The 20453-nt window shown below is 34.1% G+C and overlaps 3 protein-coding genes across 6 annotated transcripts; 2 read left to right on the top strand and 1 right to left on the bottom strand.

Annotated features, from left to right (window-relative positions):
* Positions 1–642: 642 nt before the first annotated feature.
* On the top strand, positions 643–1873 carry LOC123872002 (UDP-N-acetylglucosamine transferase subunit ALG14 homolog). Of its 2 annotated transcripts, XM_045916108.1 has the most exons (3): positions 643–728; positions 891–1451; positions 1536–1873. In XM_045916108.1, exons 2-3 carry the CDS (start codon positions 1016–1018, stop codon positions 1625–1627), a joined length of 528 nt encoding a protein of 175 aa, XP_045772064.1. In that variant the 5' UTR covers positions 643–728; positions 891–1015; the 3' UTR covers positions 1628–1873. The 2 variants fall into 2 exon arrangements, with proteins under 2 accessions (XP_045772064.1, XP_045772063.1); XM_045916107.1 differs by having other exon boundaries at positions 643–1451.
* Positions 1510–5825, bottom strand: LOC123872004. The gene is made up of 2 exons (XM_045916109.1): positions 5313–5825; positions 1510–3807 (listed from the first exon to the last, which is right to left on the bottom strand). The coding sequence occupies exons 1-2, from the start codon at positions 5646–5648 to the stop codon at positions 3535–3537; spliced, it is 609 nt and encodes a 202-aa protein (XP_045772065.1). The 5' UTR covers positions 5649–5825; the 3' UTR covers positions 1510–3534.
* A 540-nt stretch (positions 5826–6365) lies between these two features.
* On the top strand, positions 6366–18175 carry LOC123872018. 3 transcript variants are annotated; one of them, XM_045916132.1, is made up of 8 exons: positions 6366–6423; positions 6542–6646; positions 6982–7130; positions 8212–8365; positions 9675–10247; positions 12656–12946; positions 13766–13871; positions 14311–18175. In XM_045916132.1, the coding sequence occupies exons 2-8, from the start codon at positions 6598–6600 to the stop codon at positions 14474–14476; spliced, it is 1488 nt and encodes a 495-aa protein (XP_045772088.1). In that variant the 5' UTR covers positions 6366–6423; positions 6542–6597; the 3' UTR covers positions 14477–18175. The 3 variants fall into 3 exon arrangements, 2 of the variants coding, with proteins under 2 accessions (XP_045772088.1, XP_045772087.1); XR_006797397.1 differs by having other exon boundaries at positions 6377–6646; positions 14311–14562; positions 14745–18175; XM_045916131.1 differs by having other exon boundaries at positions 6377–6646.
* Positions 18176–20453: the final 2278 nt, after the last annotated feature.

The following is a 20453-nucleotide window of genomic DNA, read 5'->3' as shown; positions in this document are numbered from 1 at the left end:
TAGTCTCGTCTGGCTTTGGCTTTATCTTATTCTGGAATCTGAAAACGCTATTTAATTTATTTTTCATATGGATTTATTTATTTTTAGAAAAGTTGGCTGGATCGTACTGTTTTTTTAGGGTTCCGTGCCTTAAAAGGAAAAACCGAACCCTTTTAGGATCACTTTGTTGTCTGTCTAACTGTACATATATATTATCGTATCTATCAAAAAAACCTATAGGGTGCTTCCCGTTGATCTACAGTAATGTCTGACAGGTACGTAGGTAGATCATATCAGCTCATATAGCACAAGTAAAGGAAGAAATCCGAAAACTGCGAGTTTGTGATTACATCACACAAACAAAAAACATCAACACAAAAAAAAATTGTTTCATGAATAGTATTTTTAATTTTCAGAGTAAGATAACTAACTATATCAAGTGGGATATCATATGAAAGGGCTTTACCTGTACATTGTAAAACAGATTTTTATTTAACTGTAATAGTTTCTGATTTATCGTGCAAAATGTCGGAAAAAATACCCTAGTACAGAACTCTCAGTGCGCGAGTCTGACTCGCACTTGGCCGGTTTTTTTTATGCTGGTATCCATTATGAAACGTCAAATGTCAATATTGTTGTTCGGATTCGTTGTCTGTGTTGTTGTTGTTTACCCATGCAATTTGCATTGATGTGGCATTGTTGATTGATTTTGAAGAGGGCTATATTCTGAGAGTGTAATGTAAAAGCCTGTAGGTATGGAATTAATTAACAAAGTGAAAAATAATCACTACATGTTTATCTCAAAGAAATGTATTTTATTTGATTAATCAGTAACATTAATAATTGTAAAATGTCAAACTTATTACAATTAGCATTAATACTTGGTGTTGTAATTATTTTGACTATTACAGTCCGAGCATTATACCTTATTTACAACATATTTAGAGGATATTGCGTACTAAACAGTGAAAACAATAGTTTGAAAACTGTCTACTGTATCGGATCAGGTGGTCACACAACGGAATTGATAAGGGTTATGTCACATTTAGACGCGGAAAAGTATCGACCACGGATGTACATCATGGCAATGAATGATGCCAGTAGTGAAGTAAAAATACTTGATCAAGAACGTGAATCAACTGACTACAACATTTATAAAATCCCGAGAAGTCGAAACGTCAAGCAATCTTACATTTCATCTGTGTTTACTACATTGTATGCGAGCATCTATACAGTACCTATAATTTGTAAATTCAAGCCAGACATTATTTTTTGCAACGGTCCTGGCACTTGTATACCCATTTGCTTGGTTGCATTCCTTTTAAGATGTATTTTTATACTGGATTGCAGAATAGTTTTCATTGAAAGCTTTTGTCGTGTGAGAACACTGTCGTTATCTGGTAAAATTTTACAGTGGTTTGCAGATATATTTGTAATTCAATGGCCTCAACTAACAAATGTATGTTTCAGAGGTAAATACTTTGGAAGGCTAACCTAGTTATAATTTAACTATAAGATAATAAAACAAAATTCAGAAAGTAAATGTTTTATTTCAGGGTATAGGCACAGGGGAGGTTGTGAGCTAACTAAACTGTGCATACCTTCAAATAGACTAAGCATAACAAAAAATGACTTACTTAAAAAGTAAAATTTAAGTTTTTCACAAATCACTCATTTCAGGTCTTAAAACATAAGTTTCCCAAAGAATTTTTGGCCATAGGGCGTTTGTGCACTGAATCGTATTCTATTTATTCGTTTTCGTAAAAATACATTTAAAAGTGGCCACCATACAAAACGTACGCATGTGTGTGCACACAGTCATATTTGGTGGATTTTTACGAAAACTAATACCAATTGAATAGGAATGAGTGCATAAACGCCCTTAAACTGCCTTGGAAATGCCAATTGAAAAAATTGATCATACCTAATTAGATAAAATGTTTACAAAAATGTAATAAATTAGCAATAATACATGTTATTTAAATAGTAACTTAATTACAGTGCAGTCATTTGTAATATACACTGATTAATAAAAACAAAAAGTGTAAAACCCCTGATATAATAAAACTATTCTAGATGGATATAAAAAAATCACAATGGGAAAGAATTTCTTTTTTAAATATAGTTATAATCATCTACATACTTTGAATTAATATCTCAACTCAGATCAACATTATATTGTACAATAAAAGTAATGTTTCCTTATAAATTGCCAACAATGTAAAGTGTAAATGCTTCAGTCTTTACAATAATTAAGTGCATATTCCTGATCACAATTATGATAATAATAAAATTGTATCCTTATACCTTTTTATTTGTAATGTATTGTATGTTTGCTTGATAAGATAGCAAAAGCTTTGATTTTCATGGAACATAGACATACAAAGTCTTAGATAACTCTTGATTATTCAGAATACTCAGCTGTTACTATCTCATAGCAGTATATTATATACATACATACATATTATATTATATACATGACCTAGTGACCTAATACATATATGTATATCAAGATTACTTTGCGCGCATAGGAACCTATATATACAGCTTGTAATATTAAGATGTTGAAAAAAAAAACACTGTTTACAAATGCAAATTACCTTAGACAGAAATTGCACACATGGAATAATAATACATCAATTAAATTCATCTCTATTATCTTGCTTATAATAGGTAAAATGCATCTAAGACAGTTTTCAATCTATACATTATTCAGTTTGATTATATTTTACACTGGGTATAACTTAGGGCTAACAGATAAATAAAACTAAACATTTTAATTTTGAAGTGAATTGACGCAAAAAGGCACTGATAATCTAAAAATTATAGCAGAATTTAAATTACCTATTCCTTTTCTTGTTTGCTGGCTTTTTGTAACTTTTTTTTAATAAATATAATAGTCATTTTCCTTTTATGATTTATGATATTGTTTAAAGAATGACCTGAATGTGAATACTACTTGCTATATAACTATCATCGTTGATACCTAAAGTATTATAATATATTGAGATAGTTCTGTAGGTACTTTTTATGAGACGATTTATTCGAAAAGCAAGCCCTAAAAGAAACAAAGTTACATCTTATTAAATAACCTAATATTAACGCATTTAGTCTCATTAATTGACACGAGGATAGCAGCGGCCGGCAGCAGCGCGGTGAGCACTTCCAGCGTAATAGCCTAATATCAGCCTTGCAACTTTTTAGCTGTCCTGCCCACTGGGCCATGCGCGACCTCTTGCAGCAACACAAATCTGCCATGACCGGCTGTTGGCCACATTGCATCGCTGCCATCCCTATGTAAACTGAGCCTTAAGAGACAGACTTACAAGTCAGTCAAAATGAAGTGTTAAATCACAAGTACAACTTAACCTACACTACCTTACAATTTTAAATTAACGACACCAGTAACAATATTGCCAACAAGTCAATAGTTTAGGCACATCTGAGAATACTATAAAAATGTTGACTAAGCACACAGAAAATATAAGTACAAAGGGAAGAATTAAGTTTCACTTGCACAGCTTAAGCTGCAATTAAATAGCTTACATAATGTTTTCACAGTTTACTAACATCATTGTTAGAACCTGTTTGTGCACTAGTTTCCTCTTTAGAGCTGTCTGTACCTTTATTTTCTAAACTATATTTTCCATCATCAATCAGGTACATTGCTTCATCATATGTAGGAGGTGGAGGCTCTGAACTGGACGGTTGTGGTTTAGCAGAAGTACTTGAAATAAGTGCATCATATGAAGGCGGTAGGGTAGCACTGGATGCTGTTCGAGGCACTTGACCACTGTATGCTTGTTCTGCTTGGGCACTGGCCATATCCTGTAAAAAATAAATGGTTTCATGATGACAAAAATAAGTTTTGCAGTGTTTGAGTTAATCTTTATTTCAGAATAATAACTAAGAGCATCTTTTGCCTGTCATTCATACAGTGGACAACAAAGCATAAAAGGCATTTATTTTCTAATAATTATTGTCATTCAGAAATAGGGGCCACAAACACATCTGTTTAAATCATGTCAGGGAATTGGAAATGATTGTCTTCCTGTGTCATGGTGCACAGGCAGTGGCCATGATTAGCTGATTAGAAGTGACAATTAGCTGATTGGAATTGAAGATGTGTGCGATGGTATATAATATGTACACTGCCCTGCTATATTATAATATGTAAAAATTTGGTTATGCTATATTAAATAGGGCATACAAAATATTTCTATACTTCACTGTGCCACATATAAAGAGGCACAAGTAGTGTAAATTTTAAATAAGTTACTGTCATAGTAAACAGTTATTGTAACTGTATTAGTCATAAATAAAGTATCATTCACTCATTAGCAAGTCCATTTTTATGAACTATTTTATCATCATATATGTAAAACTACTTGTTATTTCTACTGGTGCTTTACATATGTAATCTTCGAGGTCTTTACACAGGAACTGTCTAAGGACATGGATTAACTAACGTACAGTAAAAACCTTCATAAGATAAGCATGACTTGTATCATTTTTAGATTTATCCTATCACTAAGCCATCTTTCTGTCAGTTTGTCAGCCGGTTGTATCTCATGAACCATGTAGGTAGAGAGTTCAAATTTTTACAGAATGTGTATTTCTATTGGCATTGTAAAAACACAACATACTAAGAATTGCAAAATACCTGCCATGAAAATAAATAAAAAATTAGAAGTGCTTTTTTCTTATCTAATGGCACAGAACCCTTTGTATGGATCCTCTTATTTTTAATATTACTAAAAAAGGATGGAACATGAATCTTACATTTAAATACTTTAAATTTTAGTGTACGCTACAAATTCAAACCATTGGCTCGCGACTGGCACATAAAATCACGAGGTTTCACAGCTCTGTATTAAATTTAAAATTGTCAAACCATGTCTGTCCTTTTCATATTACACTAGTGAGAAGAGTATACGAAAACTCCAAAATTTTTTTGGGCTCAGAATCTGCCAATTATAATTGAATAATATTTAATAAGTAAATCCTATTTATGTCATTAAGTTATCACCATTTGCAGTCACCAAAACATACTACTTAGATAGGTATGGTAGATATTTCTTAGTGAAAGTAGCATTATTGACTTTTCTATCACACAGTGAACTTAATAGCATGATGAGTAAATAGCAATATTAGCTTAATTAAACATGATTATTTGTGCAAATTATATTGAAGCTTGATAAGGCGAATTTGTATTTGGGTTAAGGCTATTTATTCACTTAACTGCCACAAAATGATATCTTGAAAAACATTACATTACAGATGACAACAATACTTAAATTCAGTTAAGTAGGAAAGATTTGTTCAATACTCACCCTGATAATCGCTCTCTGGTGAAGCAGCATTTGTATAACACTTTTCCTTCGCAAATATAACATGCTCTTTACGGCTACCATCATTCCGGAACATATAAATATAGGGCCTACAAGCCACATGTGCCCCAAATTACTCAAAATGTATCCGTCAGCGTCGCCCAGTGCTAAAACTGTTATAACCGTTCCCACAGAAAATAAGACCATGGAAAGTACAAAATATGAATAGCTCGTGCAATCGCATCGGCCAAATCTCTGATCTTCATCCAAGTCAAAATCACGATGCCGCAGACGATGCAAACGTTGTCGAATGAAAGGACTATCGAAAACGGTAGCCATTTTTAAATGAAATGGATTTTTAAAGACGGAACAAAATAAGTACTTTATTTTTACAATGTAAACATAGTTGAGACTCAACTACTAACTTATTTTATTTATTTGTTTGGAATTATTGAAAACGTAGGTGATAGCAGTTAGCACAATCAATTAACTTTTTCTTCCTGACCAAAGAGTATAATTTTTTTTTTACTGGTATTACCGCTCTGGATTCGAGTTCTTTCGAGCTAAAATAATATGTACAGTCCTGACACAGAGTACATACTTGGTAAAGACTACTAACTTTCCAGCTACCTACTTTCCAGATCCAGTATACCTACTTTATTCTACATCAATTAATTGACATAAAACTGAGCTACAGTCTCGAGATCGTTCTCCTCACCTCTACACCTCATAATTTTTACTCTTGGTACGCGACGGTACAGACGCCCTACAATAAAAAGTTTGTGCACTGTATGCGATAGTGTGAAGCGAATCCATTCGAATCCAGGCCTGGGCCATCTCTCCTAATTTTCCATGGATGCAGGAACATTCAAAAGGATACTAAAAATTTTGGAAAGGCTGGCAGTGGGCTGGCAGCACTATACTGAATTATTATCCAGGGCCGTAAAATAAATTATGAAATTAAATTATAATATATTCCCTATGGAATTAGCTGTCAATCAAATGTCGTGGTCAAATGTCAACTGTCGACTGTCAGTGTCAAGTGGTGTCAAGCAATGAAATATGAATGGTGATTGGTGAACTGAATGGCAAAAAACTGAAAATTGAAATTGATGTACGAAATGATGACGCAAAATGTTTTATTGATAATTTGTGATTTGTGAAATTATTTAAACGCAAATTGCGTATTTAGACTATTGTATCAGTAATTAAAACAATTGAATATTTTTTAGTGAAAATACTGTGCTGCTTGCTGTTTTAATTTTTAAAGATTTCGCAATAGACTATAATGACTCGGGTTTTACTACAGCTTTGTTTGATACTTATTTTTGATAAAGGTAAGATATTCTGGTGAAGTGAAGTGTGAACGGTATTTGTTAATGTCTTCATCATCATCATCGCTAACCGACAGACGTCCACTACTGGACATAGGTCCTTGAGGACTTCCACACGCAGTCCTGCGCCGCATGAATCTAGCGGCTCTTGCGACTCGTTTGATGTCGTCTGTTTACCACTGTCCCCCCTATCTATCCACCAAAAGTCATCCTGCTATACTGCTTTATATGATCAGTTTTACCCATGTGAAGCCAGGGCAAGTAGCTAGTGAGACTTAAAAAACTATGGAGCACTTTGTTTTTCATGATATATAAATTATGTGTTTGTTTTATTTTAGCTGTGTTTGGTCTAAAACTGTCACTTGTAAGCAATGGCCCAGCAGTGAGGGGATCCAATGTGACTTTTACAGCAACAGTCACTGAATACAATGGAGAGAACTTGAAGTTTGTGTATTGGGATGATGCCCAGCCACAACACACAGCTGAGGTAATCATTCTGTGTTAAACATTGACGTATGATGTATATATGGCAGCTCACAATATGACAGCACTCAAGTAGCCAGATTTGCACATATTTAATATATAAGTATATATAAGTTTTATAAGATCAACAGTTCTGTTTTTCTTTTTGAGGTATGGAACCCTAAAAAGATTTGAAAAGGATTTCTTTTTAAAAATGAGAACAAATATATTTATTCTAAAATAAAACTTAACGCCTCAGCATATTAAGTCAAAAAATTTGACTAATGATACATTGTCGCAATTTTTTTTTAGAATGAGAAGTGTTTAGGCCATAGTCCACTATAATATAGACTATTGATGGGATTTCCAACTGCTTGTTTCCCAAAGTTGCTTTCGCTTCTATCTTAGACTGTGCCCTTCTGAGATTGTTGTTAAGGGTTAACTGGTTATTGCAAAAAAGTGTAATTAGCTAACTAACTGCTAATTGGTTGGAAGTTGGAAGTACTACCTGTATTAGCAAATTATTGTTTACATATTACCTTTTTGTAACACTTGAATGCTAAATTGTAAAGGATGCTAGATGGCGCAAGGCGGATGGTCAGTCCTGTTTAAAGTACATTCAATCCAAATATGTACTAGGCATGAGCTTTGCAAAGTGAAAGTAAAAATAAATGATGTAAAAGTTTGATAAAGCTATACTTCAATGAAACCACTATTAACCACTTAATCCACAAAGTGGTTTCATAAAATATGTACCATTTAGCCAATTCTGCCTCACACAATGAATTTAGTAATTTTTGAAGTGATTAAATTACCTTTGGTCTATTATTAGGTTCATTTCGCTCTATTGCATATTGTTTATGAATTTATGCAATTATTTCCTGTGTATTTATCAATTTGTTTGCCATAGGTACTTGTTTATCTACTTCCTATAAAAGTTCACAATTTTTTGATAAAATGATTTCACTATCTAACCAACTTTTTGCGTTTAGTGTGTAATTTTGAAATAACTACCTCATATTAAGCTCATATGGTAATTTGAACTGTAGCATAACTGAATCACACTAATAATAATTTCATAATTAAAAGTTTCATAATTTTTACAGTTTATTGAAAGTTCAAATACATCACAATGGACTGTGGAGTACCCAAAAAAATTATATGAGGCTCGAAGCTACACTGTGAAAGTTAACCTTATGAAGAGCTTTTATGGTATATGGTACTTGGTCACAACATCAAGCACTAGCTTTGAATTAACAGGTAATATAGATAAGTACATAAGTTACATTTTATGCTTTATAAGGATGTTGATTTTTTTTTTATTCATACACAAGTTAGCTCTCGTCTGCAATCTCACCTGGTCTAAGATGGAAACGGGCTAACCTGGGAGGAGTTTGGCAGTTTTTATTAAACCCATCCTCTTAGGTTTCTACACGGCATCACTTGTATGACATCGTAATCTCTTGGAGAAACGTCTTTTGCCGGTAGGGTGGTAACTAGCCACAACCAAACCCTCCCACCAGACCAGACAGAAAATCTAGAAATTATAAAATTCCGAATTTCGCCTGCCGGAAATCGAACCCGGGACCTCCCGCTTCTAAGACCATAGCGCCAGAGAGGTCCTCAAACTTTGTATTTGACGATATTATAAGTGTGTAAGTACAGTATAAACTCTATATAACGACACCGAAGGGACTGTGCATTTTATGGCGTTATAGAGAGTTGTCGTTAAATGGAGAGAAGAAACATCAGAATTAGAAAAAGAAAAAGTTTATTTATGTGCATAAAAAAGAATGTTATTTGAACGCTAGAAAGTTTGTGAGCAACTAAGAATATGATAAGGTATAGATAATCCATGACTCCTACTTATGAGTCATGGTCAACAACAGTGTACACGTACAAGCAATCCCAATTTGTAAACAAAAGAACGAATTTCTTAGAATGTTCGGTATGCATAATGCCGACTGTCGAGTTTATTGCGGGCTAGGATAATAAAGCGACAATAGATCGTACACAGCTGCGCAGTTTTTACTAATTTTAGCAACTTAAAAGGTACTTTTTATTACTCAATTGTTGTCGTTATTGAGAGTGGGTGTAATGCTATGTAGAGTGAAACATGGTATGAAAGACAAGCTAAACCAACCGAAGCCAATTGATTTCGACGCTTAAGGGAGTTTGTCGTTAAATAGAGTGACGTTACATGGAGTTTACACTGTAAATGGAACAAATATCCATACTAATATTACAAAATGTTAAAAGTGTGTACCGACCTGTCTAGGATCCTGCAAATGGATGAAGGATATGTATTTTATATCTGAAATTAAAGAGTTCCCTTTGAATTTCTTATAAACCTAAATCCACACGTACGAATTCGCGGGCATCATTCAGTGTTAAAATGTGTAAAATAGACTTTTAAAATTATTGCAGCAATAAATGTTTAAAGTTTGGAAATGCATAAAAATAATACAGCAACATTTCCATATTAGGTACGTATCACTATGTAGATACATAGTGATATTTTTTGAGCATTTGAGTTTATCAGTACGAGATAATTGAAATATTTTTACAGATTCATTAAATGGGAATTTAGTGCTTAACCAAAACAATCTAGATAGACCCAATAGATTTGTAGCTGTCAACAAACCTGTGCACCACTACATCAAACTACCAGAGAATGAGATGGCATTTCTAAAAGAGAATGCCTCAACAATTATCACATATTGGTTCATCGATTGCCTGTACATAGATCAAACAAGCGATTTTGCTTTGAACTACACTTACCAAGATGTTATGACAGACCATTATATCGATGTACTGGTTGTTGCTAATAACGAACCGCTACCGCCCATCACGACTACAACAACCACGACTACGACTACGACTACCACAACTACAACAACGACTTCAACCACATCAACAACAACAACAACAACCCCAAAACCAAAAACAACTGCACCATCAACAACTACAGAAAAGGAGAATGTAACGACCAGTGCACCACATAATGTAGTAAAAAGAGCAGCTTCTTATAAAATGTTGAGGAAGGGTGTCCTCAAAGACTTTATATGCCACAATACGAGCATAGTGCCCATTGGAGAGAGCTATACTTATGGCCATTATCAACAAACCATCAGTGTTCGAGGTAATAGATCAGTTTTTAGTTTAATTTTTAAATGTTTCAATGTTTTAAACATAGTGAGTGATTTCCATTATAATTATTGAAAGTAGAGGCTATACTCATGTATTTAGTCGATGCAAGCCCGACTAGTTTCGAACCCATCCAAGTTCATCGAGGCTCAGCCGCGACGCGCAGCGAACTGAGTCCCTATGAAAAACCGGCCAAGTGCGAGTCAGACTCGCGCACTGAGGGTTCCGTACTGGGGTATTTTTTTCCTACATTTTGCACGATAAATTAAAAACTATTATACTTAAAAAAAATCTGTTTTAGAATGTACAGGTGAAGCCCTTTCATATGATATCCCACTTGGTATAGTTATCTTTGAAAGTTTAAACACTTTTTAATTTTTTTTAAAGATGTGATCTGAAATTTACGATTTTCGGATTTATTCTTTTACTTGTGCTATAAGACCTACCTACCTAACAAATTTCATGATTCTAGGTAAATGGGATAGGTTTTCTTGACAAACACGACGGACGGACGGACAGACGGACAGACAGACAGACAACAAAGTGATCCTATAAGGATTCCGTTTTTCCTTTTGAGGTACGTAACCCTAAAAAGGACCCCGAATGGGTTCGAAACTAGCCGGGCTTACATCGACTAAATACGTGAGTATAGCAGTTACTTTCAATACATATAACTTGTAGATGCTTTTATAAAATCATATCAAATTACATTCACCCAAGTTGGAACCTGAATAGACGACCAACTTAGGCCTTTAAATTTCCTCCATTATCCTCAGAACTGTTAGTAAATTATTGTTAAACCTGAGTCTCAATCATACTCATATTCAAGTTGCAAATATGTATGCAGAAAGATCTGAATGCCCGCCACATTATTCTAAAACCGCTTATACTATGCGATTACTTGAAGGGTGACGAATTCCGGAATTGAGAAAAACGACGCGGAAACAAAGGATTATGATGTAAAATTTTTCATTAAAAAAAACTTGCGCCAATGCATAAAACAAATAACGAGGCACTTTATTATAACAAGTACATTTGAACTGTACAGCACTTATCAAATAGCTGATAAGTTTATTTATTTTTATGCACATCTATACTAATATTATAAAGAGATAAAGTTTGTAAGTTTGTTTGTAGGGGGTAATCTCTGGAACTACTGAACCAAATTCTTTTTTCTTTCTTCTCTCTGGGCTGGTTTCCGCACTTAAACGTTTCCGTCTGTTGTGCGTGCGTTGCCCCTCCCCGCCGAAGTTAATTAGTTACAATATGAAAATCTTTCACCAGTAGAAACCTACATTATTCCTAAGTGACATATGGCTATATTTATTAAAAAAAAATGCAAATCCCAACGAAAATTGTTATAAGCTACCTATGCGAAGCCGGGGCGGGTCGCTAGTCTATAGGTAAAGCAAAATCCGAATTGTTTAACTGTTATCTCAGAGTTCAAACATCTGTATTTATTGAATCTGCATTGAATAATTGTTTAGCAGAGAATATATGTCGTGAAACTCTTTATTTTTACATAAGGTTTTATATAATTATTTGTATAATTTATTTACTTTTAAGTTCAATCACACTAAACAAGTCATGCTCTTTTACACTAGTAGACAAGCTCCCTTTTGTCTGCTGCTAAATAAATCTGATTAATATGTCAGGATGATTGGGAGTATTTATATTATGCAATATTATGCATGCTTGGTTTATCTCGGGTTTTAGAGGAGCAATTTTGATCATAGTTATAGCAGTAACTGGACACACAAAAGACCGTCGTTTCGCTATTGATGACACACTCGTAGGCTCGTTTCACCTTAGCGAACTTCTCGCAATTCGAGTTCGGTTCGGGGTCTCAGAATTCGTTCTGGGCCTAATATATTTGAATAGCAGTCATGCTGTTTGTGTTTAGTCAAATGAAACCGGCTACACCTAGTTTAGCTATGAATACATGGGATACTAAGTTAAGGATAATTAAGTTTAACCAACTCTTGCTGGCCGCCCCTAGTTGTAACCGGCTAAAACTACGTGTATCCGCACTTAGACTTTTGGCCATAACGTATGTGACCAAAGTAATCTAATTTTTTAGTAAATGAGTAAAATTCTTCTAGAAGTAAGAAACGCTGTTCTTTTGCAATGTACACATTTGCATCTTAGACAATATCTTTCATATGAGAACTAACTAATTTGACCCTAAAGACCGTATATCTGAAAAATTAATAACCCTCCTTTGGGCTTCGCCGCAGTTCAGTAAAAAGTTATCAATCTTCCAAATTCAGAAATTATATCAAATCGCGATTATTAAACATCTTTTCTATACTTCAAGAGCCGTGTTCTTTTGTGCTGTATTTTTATCCTTGTCTTCGACGGTCTGTCTCTTTCATATGAGTAAAAAACAAATCCTCGTTTCAGAACCAATATCATCAGTCAACATAACAGGCCTAAACTGGCTACAACACGGCGATCTATTAAACTTACAAGTGAAATACACGGGATCGCCACCGTTCGACTATTGCGCCATCTACAAGTCGGGGCAATACAACGTGACGGGGAACGAGACCTGCGTGGTGAAAAGCACGACCCCGTCGAATCTCATCCCGCTGGTGCATTACTTCTCTGAAGGCGACCAGCACACTGTAGTTGTTGTACTAGAGAATGACATAGGCAAGACTGTGTCGAGAGCTACTATCAACATTTATAAAGGTATTTCTTCATATAACGTAAGAAAATATATATATGTTATGAATGAGGTTTGCGCGATCAACATCATGACTCCGTTATAGGTTTTGTTATCGTGTGTGTGCGTGTGTGTGTGTTTTTGTGAGAGCGTGATTGTGTATGCTTGCACAGTAGCTGACAAGGAAATATTATACATCGAAAGAAAGGGATTTCGTCTTCGTAGAGCATTGTCTCTGTCACTCATGTATCATACCTAATGTGACATTTTGTCGATCTCAACGACAGAGATAACGCTCTACAAAACTGCATAGCTCTTTCTAAAGGTTGATGTACATTATAATTCTCATAATTGCTATTATTAGATTTTGATAAAATGAGGTATAGTTAGCCTAATCTTTAGCGGTAAGACATGACGTCATAATTTAATTCAATATGGCGGGTATAACAAAAGTACGACAAGAAAAATAATGTAAAGTAAAGGATTCCAAAGAATTTGTATGATAACAAATGTGAACCGTTCATCCGTGGTGGTATTTTTAAACCCCCACCCAAAAAGAGGGGTCTTATAAGTTTGACGTGTGTATCTATCTGTGGCATTGTAGCTCCTAAACGAATGAACCGATTCTAATTTAGTTTTTTTTGTTTGAAAGGTGGTTTGATAGAGTGTGCGTAGCTCTAATCGAAGAAAATCGGTTCAGCCGTTTGAAAGCTATCAGCTCTTTTCTAGTTTTCTTATAGAGGTTTATGGGGTTATTTAAATTTTGAGTTATATTTATTACGAGGAGTAGTCGGGTTATAGATGTTTGAGTTTAAATAAGATTCTAATATACCTAAATCTTTCAGCGTCCGTCCACGCGCAGCTGTCAGTAATCGTGGTTCCGGTGGCGTTCTGTCTGGTCGCCGTCACCCTGGTGGTGTTTGGCATCGCCTACTACCAGCATCGCTCCAGGTATTTTTTTTTTAAGGCGCTACTACAATACTTAATAATGCCTTTTAGCTACACCGTTAGACCGTTAGAATCTATTAATTATATAAAAGTTGCCGTGTCTGTACACACGAAGTTGAGACGCACGACTGCGTGCGTATAGACTCTGCAACTTCCATACAAATCATAGATTATGACGGTCGCTGTCAACCGAATGCCGGGCAACTAGTCAACCTTGCGTAATGGGTTTTAAACTTAGGTACTTGTTATTTAGTTTCCATTTCGTGAATGGCAACAAAACATTTACAAAGTACCTTTGAAAATGTTTCCTGCTAATATTTCCTTATTAATTTTCTTTATAAATCATTTAATTTTATTACTATCTCAGTATATTCTGTTAACTTGTATAGTAAGCTTCTTCGAACCTGGGTTTTAATGAATATCTATTAAACTTTGTTTTCAGATATACAGTGGAAGTCGCTGACTTCGATTTCGGTCAACAACTTAACTTGGATTATAAAACGTTCACAGAACGCCTAAGAGATAGTTTTCGGAACGCCTTAAGTTTTAGACAGCGCGAAGACACCGAACCCCTGACGTCCGACACTAGATACGACTCTATGACATAAGAACCACATAATTTATATGCATGTTACAATTAATAAGTCTTGCACTATAACATATGCCATAAAGATTATTCGTATTTCGGATAGTCATAATCTCTCTCCGGTCGTGTCGGACTTCCGTACCATTGGGTTAAGAGCTTGACGGAATAGAGAGTGCAGCTAAATTTGCGCACACACTTGTGCACTATAATATCTACCGCGCAGTTGGCTAATCTCTATAGAGATTGGCTGCCGGGGCCGAAATTCGGTCGAAAGGACATTAATAAAATCATAAATCGGTCGCTCAAAATTTCTAGTACGGTTTTAGGATTAGGAATTACCAGGTTTAGATTGGTTTCATATTAGACCTAATTTACTGCTTACTGTTTCCTATATGTAGAACGAAGTGGACAACATTGTATTAACACTTTGCGAGTATGAAGATTTAGTACCATGTTGGTCTTTCAGATCATACTAGAAATTTAATCGAATCAGATATTACAGTATGGCAGGAAAGATAACACAGCGAACTTTAGAAAGAGCTGCAGCTTTGGTTTTGTATAGTGTTGTCTCTGTCGTTGGACTTGGTAAAGTTCGATGTGTAATTTTTTCCTACCGGGTACTGTACAATATTTCATTTACAGTAGTAATGAAATAAATGACGGCCAAATAAGACTGGAGCCAAAAACTAGCGGAATTCTGCGAGTGGACGGTAAAGTATTTTTTTTTTCTGTATTCTCCGTACAAATAATTATGGCGTTCCCGTAATGGTTCATTCACACAGGTTCAACGTCGGCTAAGCCTTCTTTGGTTGGTCGGTGGTCAGAAGCTGCATTACTATAGAAAGTGTTTTTCTCTTGATCATGAGTCATGATCAAGATTCATGACTAAGGCACTTAATGCCTCTTTGTACTCACTTGCTTGCCGACTTTAGCCAACATTTGTCCTGCGTGTGAACATACCTGTTTCATTATGCCATGCTTCGGAATTCCGTTATATTTGTCCCAGGCCTTTTATCCCAGACTTTTATGGAACATTTCCATTATACTTACTTGTTCAGTTTGTTATTTAGTACATACATACGTCAAACCTTAATTTTGCACTGCTGTCTTTGACTACAGTTTAACACCACAGTTAACTGTACTATTAACAAGCTTTTTGTCATTTCAAAACATTTTCTTTTTGTCAAAAGCGATGGCAGCACGAAATGAAAAATGTTTCATCAAACACGATGGCATAACTTACTATATTTTTTCCTGTGAATATGCACAGAACATAATCTTGATTAATGTAAAGCAATCATTCCAATTATCTTGATAATGAGATCTTATGAAATTGGTATTAACTATTAAACAATGTAATTCCATATTAATGTCCATCCCCGGTATATCGTAGTTCCTACCTAAACCTAGCACAAGCGTGTTAACATTTAGAATTTTATTTAAGATTTGTAGTTTAAAGTCAAGATATTTTAAAATTGATATATTACATTTACCTAATCAATTTCTATATTACTTATTAATCCATTTAATTATGTGCGACTTTCATAACTAATAATATTATCATATTATGGGGTGCCAGTATAGAAAACTGCGTTCGCTGCATTTGACTGTTGGCCTGATGGACCAGTCTACTTCCACACAGTAACGCAGGGAATGTGTTAAGGTCACGCTTGCTTATGCATGAAGAGTACTGCTTAACCTAATAACTGTGTGCCTCGCTCGCGTGGATCACTGGGGTCAAGTCTAAACTTTTGTCACGGCAACAAGGCACTCCATGGACGATTAATTCGGCATAAGTTCCATCAGTATTCTTTTTGATTGATGTATTATCACATAAAATAAAAGGATTTTATAATCAATCTGATTTTCTTTCTAGACATCCGAATTAGCACCATTGTATATTACCGGCCCAAGAGCCCCATGCGGTGTTTTGTTGGCGCGGTTTTTAGTAATACTGCTTAAAACAAATAAAATATATAATTGATTACAAAAGACGAATATTGTTATAATATATTATTATGTAGTCAGTAGATTGTAAAATAGAACGCCTAATCAAAATTTAAATTGTCTAGAAGCTAGGAACAAATCTAGTTGGATTCTGCAAAGACTAAAAATATAACTTGTTAAAAAACGTTTTTTTTTAAGTCAAAAAATCGTATATTTATATGGAGCATAATGCAATTTTTACTGTATTTCAACATTATGCCCTAATAATCTCAAAACCTTTACGCATAATTATACCTGTATGAATGTATGTGTTTTTAGAAAAAATGTATCTAATGTCTTCGGCGTTTTTTCGCGCAGATTTTTCCATCATTCCTCTAACATTTAAAAAAAAAATATGTTAGATTTGAGTAGAATTCAGCATGCGTTTTTACGCTGACGGAAATCTGCTAGATTTGCCCCTGGCCTTAACAGGACGAGGTTTTGTTGTATTGATTTGTAAAATTGCAACATTGTAATTAAAGTATAAATAAGGGTGATCTCTGATTGTATCTGTCCCTGTAAAGTTAGGTACAAAAAGATATCTTTGGGTATGATGTAGGTATGTGTAATTTATGCAGTTTTATGATAGGTATTATGTAAATAAGCTTTAGGTATTCTAGACTGACACATGACGGCAATATATTATATGCATTTCTTTTTTATTTACTAAGATTTTCATATAATAATTATATTTATCATGTTCTTCAATCATGTCACTATAAACATTTTTCTATGATGTCGTTACTTACCTACATTACAAAACTATTATTAATATATATTTGTTGCATTGGGTGTTTCAGCTATTTTTTCATAATACGTTTAGATTTGACTAAGTTACGAAAAAGTGACACCCACATGTGACTTTTGTCACTCTGCTTTCTCTCTTCACAAAATTGTTAAATGGTTTTGACGAAGATTTTAATAATGGTTACTGTGTAAATTGGACTGAACTCATTTATAATAGTTTTTCCTTCCCACATTGTATTAATATAATATAATACATGTTATACTTATTATATTTATTTATTTCCTCATGATACATGATATATTTCCACACAAAGCAAGTATAATTATTTAACAAAGTGATCAGTCATGTTTTGTGATAATATTATAATAGTTTTAATTAAATAGATGTACTGTATTTATAATATATGAGCTCTGGGATATAAATATTAAGTATATTGATAAAATCATTTCTGTATATTAGAAGCAGAGAGTATTTTAATTAACAACAGTAATTTTACAATTTTACTACACCCTAGTATATGGGAAAATTAATTAAATTATTAATAAGTATTTTAATTTATTTTGTCTCTATCTTTTCAAAATCCTAAAAATCATTAATTGCCAAATAAAAAATTGTTTTTTATTGCCTGTATTCCTGTTTTCTATTTAAACATAAGTGGGTAGTCTCATAAAATAATTCAAAATCATTGAAACACTGTTTCGTTCATATAATTCTAGTCCAAGTATAGCCTTAATTTTTGGAAAATCCATTATTATTTTTAACTTTTAAGGTATAGGTATTGTTAAATAATGAATTTAAAAAATGTATTTATTGTTTTACACATAACATAATTATTATTAATGAATATTGATGTAGACGCTTGATATTTATATCAACAAATGAACGAAACCTTTGCTCCTCTTATCTCATAAAGAGTCTCTGTGCCTCTAAAGTACAGAATGTTTGTATAATTAGTAGTTATAATAAAGTGTTACTTGAAAAAAAAAATTGTTTGAATTCATCTAATATACTAGGTAGCCCCACTTCTTGACATGTATAGGTACCTATGAGATTTTGAATTTCTTTATGCAGTTTTGTTGTCTTCGAAACGACTCTGGCACTGATTCTACTACGCAACTAAATTTTAGAGTAGGTATTCGCATCTTTTCCTTACCAATGTAATAAGAGAAGAAAAGACAAACCTAATTCAATTTAGAACTGTCAAACCTCGATACTTCAGGTGCCGAATCGACATCCAGTTAAAATTTTCGCCTCACAGATCGCTTCCAAAAACACATGTAGACCTTACCGTATTTATGTAAAGTATACCTACCTTTTCCGAGTCCAAGGCAAGAATCGTCGCATGTTAAATAAGGTTAAAAAGGCATAAAAAGTGAGTGTTAGAGCCGACATAAGAGCAACATTGTAGGTCACGCTCGCGGCACTCCAGCAAAGAGCCTCTTCTCGGAGTTGTGTGAATACGCTGTCACTGGATTACATACACAGAGATTCTTTTTAATTATGCATGAAATGTGGTTTAGCGTTCTATATCCTTTAAAACCTACAATAGCCTAAAAGCGAACCGTTACACAAAAAAAGATTCCGACGAATTGAGAACCTCTTCCTTTTTTGAAGTCTGTTAATAAGAAAGGTACAGTAGAACGCCGATTATCCGAACGCCGATTAACCGAATCGGTCCTAAGCGTAATATAAAAAATTAAAACCAACTGTAAGTAATGTAATTTTAGTTTTGTTTTGTTGTCACAAGTTGAAACTCTAGTGCACTACTTACATATTGTAGAATTGAGTTTGTTAAATTTAATAAATTTTATTCTATGTGTGACAGTTCGTTTTTCTTTATTACCAGTCTATGTCCGATTATCCGAATTTTCGATTATCCGAATCGACCCCGGTCCCAATTAATTCGGATAATCGGCGTTCTACTGTACCTAGTTAGTTATCTTAGTAGGTATGAAGTGATAGTGCCCGCATATTACTCTTAATTAGTAGTAGGTAGGTAGGCGTGATAGCCCTGTGGTTAAGATGTCCGCCTCTTATTCGGGAGATCGGGGGTTCAATCTCGGGCACACACCTCTAACTTTTCGGAGCTATCTACCTACCTATGTGCTTTTAAAGCAATTTAGTACTATCACTTGCTTTAAAGGCAAAGGAAAACATCGTGAGTAAACCTTCGTGCCGAGAAGTTCTTCTTAGTACCTATTCTTAAAGATGTGTGAAGTCTGCCGATCCACACTTGGCCGGCATGGCACTTGGCAGACTATGGTCTAACCCCTTAGGTACAAGTCGCCCTTTCGCCAAAGAATTAATTTATATCAAAAAAACGTGTACTGCATGGCCATACGAGTGTACAATAAGCTACCGGAACACTTTAAAAAACTCAATTTATGCCATTTTAAATCCAAACTTTTCAAAACCTTGTTGAGTAGGTGCTATTATTCGGTAAATGAGTTTTTTGAGGATGATATCAATAACATATTATAATATTTTGTCACTTTGTTTTGTCTCTTTCTATTGTAATATCTTTTTCCTGACTTTTATGAAATTTGAAGTGCACTTGACTCCTAATTTTGTTTGACATTATAGTAATATAATAATAATAATAATTGTTTGACATTAATTAATTCAATATATTTGTTATCTTAAATATTTGCACACTAAATAATTTAGTAGAAAGTTAAGGCCTCTATTCATGAATTTCAATCTTATTGTACCAACTTTCTTGCAAATAAATTATCTTATCTTATCTTATCTTATCTTTCTTTATTGGCACGGGTAGGTAATTAACACTCATTTTTCACTAACTTTAAGTTTCCCTACTGAATTCGCGGAAGATTTTAAACAGAAAAGCAGATTACTTTTTAGTAGGTAGGTATAAATAAGATAGCTGGACTTTTGAGTGGAGGATTAAACCTTTTAAGCGTATGAATCCAAGAGTGTTAAAATAGCTAAAGCCTTTTATGAAGTCGGGTCTCTGTGGGGCTTAATATTTCCCAAGAGCTATGCAACATAACTGTTTAATTTTGAGCACTGGCAGTAAATAAGGATCTTTGAATTTTCTTCGTCGAGAGTCGTCGTCCATCGATTATTTCCAAAAAGAGGGGTTTATAAGTCTGACGTGTATCTATCTGTGTATCTGTCTGTGGCATCGTAGCTCCTAAACTAATGAACCGATTTTAATTTAGTTTTTTTTTTTGTTTGAGTGGCTTGATCGAGAGTGTTCTTAGCGAAGTATACTCCAAGAAAATCGGTTCAGCCGTTTGAAAGT

The sequence above is a fragment of the Maniola jurtina genome, chromosome 14 (assembly GCF_905333055.1).
Source record: "Maniola jurtina chromosome 14, ilManJurt1.1, whole genome shotgun sequence".
NCBI classification, from domain to species: Eukaryota; Metazoa; Arthropoda; class Insecta; order Lepidoptera; family Nymphalidae; genus Maniola; species Maniola jurtina.
Note: the sequence above shows the minus strand (reverse complement) of the source record. Positions and strands in the feature narration are given on the sequence as shown.